Source organism: Cyprinodon variegatus, unplaced genomic scaffold, assembly GCF_000732505.1.
Source record: "Cyprinodon variegatus isolate N-32 unplaced genomic scaffold, C_variegatus-1.0 Scaffold421, whole genome shotgun sequence".
Taxonomy (NCBI): Eukaryota; Metazoa; Chordata; class Actinopteri; order Cyprinodontiformes; family Cyprinodontidae; genus Cyprinodon; species Cyprinodon variegatus.
This window is the reverse complement of record NW_015150874.1, coordinates 466773-477327: the sequence shown is the minus strand read 5'-3', so window position 1 is coordinate 477327 and position 10555 is coordinate 466773. Positions and strand designations below refer to the sequence as shown.

The window sequence follows — 10555 nt, the reverse complement described above, 5'->3', positions numbered from 1 at the left end:
TTCTCTATTCTTTTTCTTTTTTTACTAAAAAAACAAGACTAATAAAAATGTTATAATAAAAAAAGAGAACAGTAATTTTACTTAAATTAAGCAAAAATTACGTAAACTTCCTAAATTATGAATGTATATTGACCTAATAAGACAGAATTTTAATTAAACCTAATTGAATAGATATTTCACTTCATGCAACTCTCTTAATAATATTAATAATATATTTGAATCCCTAAGCCTGTTTTTTATTCCAGGCTTTTCTGTGCCCCCATGAAAAAACGCTGGGCCCCCTCCTGGCCCCCTGGTACATTTGGTCTAGAACCGCCACTGATGCTTTACTTCTAGTGTCTCCTGTCTTAAACTATTAACTGCCTTTTATTATAAGACTGTTATACCCTATTGTATGGATGTTTAAAATCACACTATCAAATCTGTTTTGTTTTTTTTAATGACTCAAATAAAAATCTGGATAGAAGATTTGAAATCTAATATGAAGGCGCGTTCGCAGTGAGGCGCGCGCACTGCTTGATTCATAGATGTAGAGCAGATGATCCATCCATCGCTGCGTCTTTCTAATTGATAGTGACAGGTTCTTGGAAAATAGATTACAGTCCATTCATAGGCATAGCGGTGAAGGAACACTGGCTTATCTAAGGGGACTTTTTTCCAAAATACTTTTTTTTTCCTTCGATCGCTCTTAGTTTGTTAAACAACCCACGCTTTTTTTTACTCAGGTATAAGACAGACTACAGTCAAAGCTCTATAATTAATCACAGAATATCTGATATTTACTTGTTAAATAACCTGGATGAGGATCAGATGTGCGCGTAAACTTTCCACTCGGAGTTCTTCCTCTTAAAAACGCAACAGATTGTAAACTTACTTGCTCTTATCGGAACTCATGGCGACAAGTTTCCTCCTCGGAGATGATCAAGCTTTGTACTCGGTGGACTTTTGTCACCTCCAGTTGCTTTATTTGTTTTCCTTTTCTATTTAAGAAACAAAAATATAAATATATATCTAATGAAAGCAAACAAAGAGGGAAGAAGTGCGGCTATCTGGCGGGGATGATCTCTTTGACTCGATGAACCAAACTGTGCGCAGCAGGACGCGCAATCCTCATTATCTGGCTGAGCTCGTCCCGGAGCGACACGCTGAGGAAATGCGGAGCGTCGTGGGCGCGTGGAGTCTCCGTGGACTGCGTGTCTGTTTTCCATATTTAACGTCCCTTCCCTCCTCCTGCGTGACGCCACGGATGGGGGCGGAGGTCACTCGTGGGTGGCGCTCCAGATGCCTCTACTTGACAAATTGCTCCTCTATTGTTTAATCAATTTAATTTCCCGGCATTTGGAAGCGCTTTGTTTCAATTCTTTGCACATAAATCTGGACAAACAAGGATATAAGATATCATGGAGGGGACCGAGATTTATATTACATCCTATTCTAAACCAGACTTTATTTTGGCTATTATTCTAATGACTGTAAAAACAAAAATAAATAAAAGTAAAAAATAAATAAAAAGGTAAATGCTTTATTATCTTGTTTGCTCCAAATAAAGGTCGAATAATCAGATAAAAGGGTTTGAATTAAGACTGGCGACACCTTCTATTAGAACTATAGGTGCACCTCAGGAAATTGGAATCAATTTTAAGTCAAAAGTTTTATTATGGACCACATGGCTCTCTGCCCAGGGCTGCACACACTGAGGGGTGACCAGCCTCAAAATAAGGTTAGGCTTTATAATCATTCATTTCTAAATTACAACTATTTTATTCGGAAATGCATGAAACATATATAAGTTTTATAGACCTTAATCTTACTGAATGTTTAGAAAGATAATAAAAAAATGGTTTTTTCTTGGCAAATGGGTGGGGGGCTAAAACTTCTTTGTGCTTTTTGTGGAGTATGAACAGTCAACTGATTGCATTTTTAAGTGATACTTGAACATGCTCTATTCCAGAATAAGTAACTCTAATTTAAAGCTTTTTAATGCTCCTAGAAATAATTTTAATGCCATCAACAAGTACCCATGACTCTCATATATATATATATATATATATATATATATATATAAACACAGCAAAATCCTCTTTACTGTCGACAGGCTGCAGCCATGTCCCGAATTCCTTGTTTTCCATCCGCTTTTGTTGAAATTAGTATTTTCCCATTCTCTAGCTTTTTCTCCGCTTCGAGCTTCTTTTCCGAACATACGGCTTTACGATCAACCGTAAGCAGTTCGGCGCAAATTTTGGGACAGTATATCGGAGGAAATTGTTTTTATAAACTTTTTTAGTGCATTTTAAATACCACGATAATCACATTTAATGAATTTGAATGCCAATTAAAGCCTTAATTTCAAAAATAATAATTTAATGACTTGTTATATTTAATGGCCCTGTTGCAAAACAATACAAGGGGGAATAGGAATAAAATCTGTTTTGCCTAGAAAACTGTTAATCTTTAACTCAAATTAAAAACTTCAGACATATTTCTTGGTTCATGTTTCTAATATAAGAAACCAAGCTTGAGGAAGGCTGTTCAGGGCCCTGCATGGAAGGATATACATGTAAAATTAGATGGAAGGAAAAGGTGTGCTAGAAAATGGTGTCAATATATGGAAAACCACAGCTTTTTCAGATTGGTGAAGCCAAAGCCTATTAAACTTATCGTGTGATTAAAAGTCTGATAAATACCTGGTTTATTGAGATGTTATAAATGTGCTTGAGTGGATAAACTTATCTACCCTTAACCCCACAGATAATCTGTTAAGGTGCTGTAAAAATTTCAAACACCAGAACCAACATGTGGGTGAACAGAAGGTGGAAACACACACACACTTTGGTAGGGTAAAGCTTTTATTAAAAAGGTTGACAACCATGCATATAATTTCATAAATAAAGTAAAAACAGCAAAGCAACAGTAAAACCAGTGCAAATTGTCAGATCATTAGAAAACTGATAAAAAAAAAAAAAAAAGAAGTGATCATGTTGGGGTATTTCATTGTTCTTAATCTTCCACGAATTGCTTTCCTCTTGGCAGAATTAACATTATTCCATCACAACGTGCTCAAGAACTCCTTCACCTGAAAAAGAACCAAAACAAAAAAAAAAAAGTTATCAGATGACATCAACATTCACTTCTTATCTTCTTGATTGAAAGCGTCACAGTCTTGTTTTAGCTCAACAAACGGCTTTTAATTTCAGGAGAAACCTCAACGTTTCCATGTTTACAATCAACAGAAAACTGCTCAACAAGCATCTTCTGAGTTATGCGAAACCCTGTTATGACTTTCCATCCAAATATTGAACTCAAAGCCACTGCAGTGTTGCATAATTCTGTTTTGAGAAGCCTTCTTACATGTTTGTGGTATAAGAGGGAATTATTATTTGTAAAATGCAGGTCTAAGAGCCAATTAGTGACAAGATTATAGGTAGTACATAAAAAACGTGTATATATATANTATGAAAACTGATTGACATATGTGATGCCAAAAAAATTGTTTACCAAAGTTTATTATTAAGGAGGTAAAAATCACTTTTATCATGCAATTTTATCTATTTATTTATTTCAATTTGAACTCCATACATTCATATATTTCAATGCAGATTCAAGCAATTTATTAATTCCAAAGGGAAAATTCAATGTTCCAGTAACTCATAGTTGAAGCAAACTGTTTGAGTGAAAATAATTTATTTATACATACATACATACATACATACATACATACATACATACATACATACATACATACATACATACATACATACATACATTACAAAAATAAATTTCGTTCAGTACAGCTCTCAAGACATTTTTATTTTTGAAAGTGCAGCAGTGATAAAAGGTGAGCAGCAGTGTTAAATGTAAACATACGACTGAGTTGAAGTCTTTTTTTTAATAACCCCATTTTATACAACATTCACCATGGCAGCGGGGAAGAAACTGTTCTGGAATCTGGAATCATACATACTTACAAACATACATACATTATGTAAAATACTTTATGTGTTGGATTTACAGACAGACAGACAGACAGACAGATAGATTGGCACCTGTAACAACACATGTTTGTATGTATCCTGGGCTGTCTTCATACAGAGACACACATACATATGTACCTACATACATACATACATACATACATACATACATACATACATACATACATACATACATACATACATACATACATACATACTTATGTAATGTATCTTATATATAAGATACACTAAACCTAACAGTTTTTTTTCTAGTCATGTGCTAATTTAGTTTTTATATATATATATATATATATATATATATATATATATACATACATACATACTTATTTAGTGTATCTTATATATAAGATACACTAAACCTAACAGTTTTTTTTCTAGTCATGTGCTAATTTAGTTTTTATTAAGCATCTTTTTTTTTTTAAGAATGTTATTCAGTCTTGCTTATTGTCCTTTTTGAAATGCCTGCTGATTTCTTAAGGTGATACGAAAAAAAAAAGGAACCGCTATAGTAGGAACCATCATGACATTCTCCAAAGAGCAAACGGCAGCAGAATGTGAGCAATGCTGACATCCAGTTACTACCAGGTCTAGTCTTCCACTTCCTGTTTTGACTGATCCTGACAGTAATATAAGAACAACGTGACCAATTCTTAATCAGCGTGTAAAAATTGTTCTGTTCCCTTGGTATCACAATATTTTGCGTTCTTACTTCCTGTACTGTAAAAATACACCGACTTACCTTCTCAATCATGTCGCCACTCTTGGAATCGTTCTGCTTAAAATCATCGTTTACATCCAAGGTCAGTACAGGCACATCATTGAGGTACTCAAACTCCATGCTGCAAGGACAGACCATCAAGGTCATCTAGTTAGTCACACCCACGGCTCCAGGAACATTTTTATATCAGGATTACCTGCTTTTCCCAGCTCAAATTTACAAGTATAACACTTTATAAAACCTTAAGCCAAAATAATGTCTTCTACACAAAATCAAAAATGAAACTAAAAAAAAAAAAATAGATACATTTAAGACAAACACTTAAAAATGTTGATTCTTTAAATCACTAGTGGTTAACTATGTTCATTTAATCCTGCTGACATACAAATAGCAGTTAAAGTGCTTTCTATGCATCAGGGCCCAGTTTATGATCAGATTTGATAAACCAAATTTAAACTTACATAAAAAAACATGTATGTCAATCACAAAGCAGGGTGTAATGTGGAAAACCAAAGAAAACGTGATTTAAATACAAAACAGATTAGAAAATATTAACCAATTTAAAACAGGCAGCAGTGGGTTTTCCTCTTTGCAGGTAAATAAAAGAAAATCAAGCTTATAAAAAAAAAAAAAAAAAAAAAAAAAGAAGTGATCATGTTGGGGTATTTCATTGTTCTTAATCTTCCACGAATTGCTTTCCTCTTGGCAGAATTAACATTATTCCATCACAACGTGCTCAAGAACTCCTTCACCTGAAAAAGAACCAAAACAAAAAAAAAAAAGTTATCAGATGACATCAACATTCACTTCTTATCTTCTTGATTGAAAGCGTCACAGTCTTGTTTTAGCTCAACAAACGGCTTTTAATTTCAGGAGAAACCTCAACGTTTCCATGTTTACAATCAACAGAAAACTGCTCAACAAGCATCTTCTGAGTTATGCGAAACCCTGTTATGACTTTCCATCCAAATATTGAACTCAAAGCCACTGCAGTGTTGCATAATTCTGTTTTGAGAAGCCTTCTTACATGTTTGTGGTATAAGAGGGAATTATTATTTGTAAAATGCAGGTCTAAGAGCCAATTAGTGACAAGATTATAGGTAGTACATAAAAAACGTGTATATATATANAACCTTCACATGGATAAGCCAACCAGTTACTTCTCCATCTATTGGGTTCTTCAAACTAGCTAACAATTCAACTATCATTTACCAGTGTACCTTTAAGATATTACTGCTCTTATCTGTAGTGTTTAAAGTCAATAAGTAGAAAATAACCTCCCTACATCTAAAAGGCTGACTCTGAAACTATAGAGATGCCATGAGGGGGTCATTATGTTTAATCCATTTGCATGCTCTGAGTGCCCTAAAGGATTTTCAAGGCTCGACTCCCTGCTGGTCAAATATAATGGCCCCTAGCAGCTAGTGGAACTCTGGTACCCTCAAATGTGAGGCAGTTGGGCGGTGACAGTAAATAAGATACTGTTCATTCCCAAAATGAATAAACGCAAGCCCATTCATAGTAATTAAACAATCAGGATGCACCGATGATTTTCACAGGTGCTTTACACCAAGCAACCCACCTCATAGTCTTATTCTGCAACCAGCTCTCATGCTTGAAGTGGAGCTTCTCCAGGTATTCCAGGGGGATTTCCTGTTCCTCCTCTCTTCCTCTAGTGTGCAGTCGCTCCAAGCATCTCTAAACATGTGCAGGATACAGGAGCAAATGATCTCATTTGTTTACACCAGTTTAAACATTCAACAAGCATTCCTTCTGACTTGTAAAAGAGCGATCAGTGGGTGGAAGAGTACCTCTGGAGAAGCTCTGAGGTAAATGATGCCATCGAGCTCGATGTGCTTGCCAAACTGGTTGTGCAGCCAGCCATGCAAGTCCTGATAGATGGACCATTCCGTCTCATTCATGCATTCGCTCTCATATAGGTTGCCTGCAAATATGTACCTGAAACATAAAGAACACATGAGGCCGGAATGCCTGTCAGGAAACATTCTTCTTACTTAGTATGTGTCACGTCATGTAGCACATACTAAGAAAAGCTGGTGAAACCTTGCAGAAATAAAGCAGACACAATTTAGCCACACATCTTTAAAACTTGGATGAAAAAAAGTCACAAGTTTTATTGATCAGAATCAAACTACTCATTGTTTACACCCCGATACCTGTCACTGTAGATGGATCGTTCAAAGAACAACACAGGGTTCTCGGCCTCTCGGAGCTTGCCGTTGGCTGATCTGGCCTGGGCACGCACCCTGCTGATGCAGGCGTAGCTCTGGAAGGTGTATGCCCACCTCTCCGGCTTTTCATACATCATCTTCAACACGTTTCCGCCGCTCCTCTGAGAGGTGGTCAGCTCCTTAAGAATGAAACCAAGATTGAATGAAGAATTTTCCTCAGGTAACTTAAATAATCACCCCTCCCCACTTTATACTTAAAGAGATATTAACTCAAATGACCACTGACCCTGGTTGAACTGTAAATATGCCCTTAAATACAGTCAGGGTAATGAATGACAGCAGAAGAAAGAGGCACCTGTGAGGAAGCTAAAGGATGAGTTTAAAGACAATAAAAAAAAGTCTCCTGGTTGCAAAGGACAACATCATAGTCCTAGCATATTATTTTATAGCCCTTTATAACCATTTGTTGATAACTGAAATCAACTGATAACATCAATAAGTTTAATATTAACTTCTGCTATCAATGGGCTTTTTTGACTTTCATGAAACCTTATAACCTTTATAATAAGGTCACCCAACCCCAACCTTCAGTGGAAAATCTACCTCTTCACACTGCAGAATTTGCTGCTTTTTTATTTAAATAAATCTCTACCCAGTTAGATTTATAATTTTTTTCTTCAATTTTCAGCCCCTTGTCTACAAATTGTTATTTTTTTTGTCAATAAAAAGCTTTACCTGGGCTTAAAAACAGAGTTCCTACATCTAGGCTGTAGATGGCGCCATACTAGATGAAGGAGCATGTGCACCAGTCCAAAGCAGAATTAAAAACTCATTGTTGTCAAATTGGACAATTTTCTAACTTTAGCTTAAAGCTTAAATAATAAAGTGTATTTTTTTTTTTTTACAAATATGAAATAAAATTAGCCAATTTTTATAACCGTAGCCCACTCCTGTTCCACTTTAACAGCACAGTTCGGTTCTTTTTAACCAAAAAAGTACAGAAATCAAGGGTTATAACCTGTCTGATCGGTGTCTGTTTGCAGACCACTATGCGTGCATGTCAAAGCAGGAGGCTTGAGCTGCAGGTGTGCATTTCTGTGCAGAAACCACCTGTTTCCCTTGGGTGTGTCATATTAACTGTAACCAGCGCAGATATGTGGACAGATGGCAGCTGCGCTCTAAATACAGCTGAGGACCTTCCCTGTTATGCAGACATGGTCAAATGGGGGTTCAGCAGCTCTCTGAAGGAGCCTTCACTTCTTATAGTGCAGGCTTAATAGTCACAAAATAATTTAGATAAGTAGGGTTTCCCCCCCCACTGATTGTCCAGTAACTATGCGTGAAATATGGAGGACCAATCCTGCCATAATTAAAAATAAAAACAGAAATAAATAAATGCTCCAAAAATAAATAAGCATACAATTAATTGCCCCCCTAAAATACCTTAAACAAATAAATGAAGGTAGAAATTAAAATATACAATGAGACATATATATATACATATATATATCTTTTAATTAGCTTCTTTGTTTATTTGTCTTTGTGATAATTACCTTATTTATTAATTGTACTATATATTCTTTGACTTTATTTAATACTCATTTCTTTAAATATTTATTTATTATATGTATTTATATATCATTATTTATTATACTGTATAATTTAATCTCTACCTACATTTATTTGTTTATTGTATTTTGGGGGTCAATTAATTGTATACTCATTTTTTAAGCATTTATTTATTACTGTATTACTGGCAGGATTGGTCCTCTATAGTGAAGACATACCTCAAAGTCGCTGGTTGATGTTTGGACGTTGCACCATCTAGCGATCGGTTCTGGTACTACCTCCCAGTCATTGCTCTCCTGCTCCAAAAGGCGCACAAAAGTAGACTTCCCCGCCGCTGCACACCAAAATAATATTTTTTTTCAATTCAGTTACGGTCATACAATGTAATATAATTATAAACTGCGACACAAAATTTTGCAATCGGCCTTATATATAAAGCAAGAAGTGAATTTAAGCGGGCATGACTATAATTTGGCGGCAAAACATCGTTAGATCCAAAGTAACACGACCGCCCGAAAAACATAGAAACTAATTATAACCACCTGCCACAATACTTTAATATGCACTAATAAAAATGGTAAGTCATGTTGTCTAAGACTTTATTTTATTCTTATTATTCTTTGACAGCTGCACTTACCAATGTTTCCTTCGATAGAAATGCGCTTTATTCTTTTCTCCATGGAGTCATTCATGGCGTCGGGGCAGGGTCTCTTCGGTATGGAAGGCATCTTTAGAGATTTAGTATTTGCACCTAAAACAGGCCAAAAATGAAGGAGAGCACTGCGGGTACAGCTGCAGCTGATGGAGACTCGTTGTTGTTTCAATTTTGGCGGTGAGAGACCGGAAGTGGTGGGCGTGTCATTCAGATCCTCGGAAGCAGCTGTTCGCCCTCCTACTTCCGCTTCTTCTTCTTCTTGAAATTTGTATGGCGGTTTGCAAAAACGTTAGGTGAGCATTACTGTCACCAACTGGTAAGGAGTGTGGATCGCATGGCAAAAAAAAAATAAAAAATAATAAAAAAAAATAAAATATATATATATCCTGTTATACATTTAATCTGTTTCAAAAACTCCAATATAACCTGATATCCTCTGCTTCCTGATTCCTTTTGCAGTAAATCAACACTGTCAAGTTTACTTTTCATATTACTAAGTTTCCTAATTGTTTCTCTGAACCAAATATTTCCTACAACTCACTCCAACTTCTGCTTCACCTCCCCGCCCCATATGAATGCAAACCTGTGGCCAGATATTTTTTTATTTGGCTTTATCACAACTCAACAATTATACAAAAAAGTAGTGCATAATTATGAACTAAAAAAAAATCAAAAGACGCTTGTTTAAAAAAAAAAAGAATTGTGACTTAATATACTTAAATGAAGTGCAGACAAAATCCCATCATTAATCAATATATTCTCCCTATATTTAGTTTAAACTTAATATAAATAATTGCACAAATGTGCAGCTGTGACTGTAGAAAAATCAGTATGGGCTGGATTTTAGGTGCAAAAGTAATTTTTTCTCATTTTGAATAAAATACCAATGGGTTAAGTTTCCCCTGGTTTACAGAATTTAAACCAGGGGAAACTTAACCTATTCCACTTCAGAAGTTATGGTAAGAGCATTTTAAAGAACAAAATAAAAACTTTTTAAACATTTAAAAAAAACATGTTGGAGTAATTACTGCTTTGAGTGAGTTGCTCTGTAAGATAAACATATTTTTTTAAAGTATCTGTACTCCAGTTATGATTAATCACTTACTAAATTAAAGATCATCATAAATCTAATAATCCCAAATAATCCGAAGAACCATTTCAGCCCTAAAAAAATCATTCTGTAAACTTGACCATTACGTGTTTCGTGTTGCCATTTCATTTTGATCCAAAAGCATCAATTTTAGCTGTAACATGACAAATGTGGAAAATTTGAATGTTTCATTAATAATTTCATTCTTATATCAAACTTATCCATTTTCATACAGAACTAAGCGTTGCATGGAAAACACTGTCTTGCATTTTTGCCATCTAAGATATTACACAATGTATTCTAATTAATAAGGGGTTATTTATAAGCTTTTAATGCAGT

General features: G+C 35.1%; 2 protein-coding genes across 4 annotated transcripts in view; both read right to left on the bottom strand.

Annotated features, from left to right (window-relative positions):
• The window catches only part of LOC107093366 (electrogenic sodium bicarbonate cotransporter 1-like), a 46063-nt gene extending 44876 nt beyond the window's left edge, over positions 1-1187 (bottom strand). For all 3 annotated transcript variants that reach the window (XM_015388380.1, XM_015388381.1, XM_015388382.1), the window contains exon 1: positions 875-1187. In XM_015388380.1, the coding sequence (XP_015243866.1) occupies positions 875-894 (20 nt within the window). In that variant the 5' untranslated portion in view covers positions 895-1187. The remainder of the gene's footprint in view (positions 1-874) is intronic.
• A 1651-nt stretch (positions 1188-2838) lies between these two features.
• On the bottom strand, positions 2839-9308 carry dck (deoxycytidine kinase). Its single transcript, XM_015388360.1, has 7 exons — positions 9109-9308; positions 8690-8805; positions 6888-7081; positions 6522-6669; positions 6293-6408; positions 4732-4831; positions 2839-3073 (listed from the first exon to the last, which is right to left on the bottom strand). The coding sequence occupies exons 1-7, from the start codon at positions 9197-9199 to the stop codon at positions 3047-3049; spliced, it is 792 nt and encodes a 263-aa protein (XP_015243846.1). The 5' UTR covers positions 9200-9308; the 3' UTR covers positions 2839-3046.
• Positions 9309-10555: the final 1247 nt, after the last annotated feature.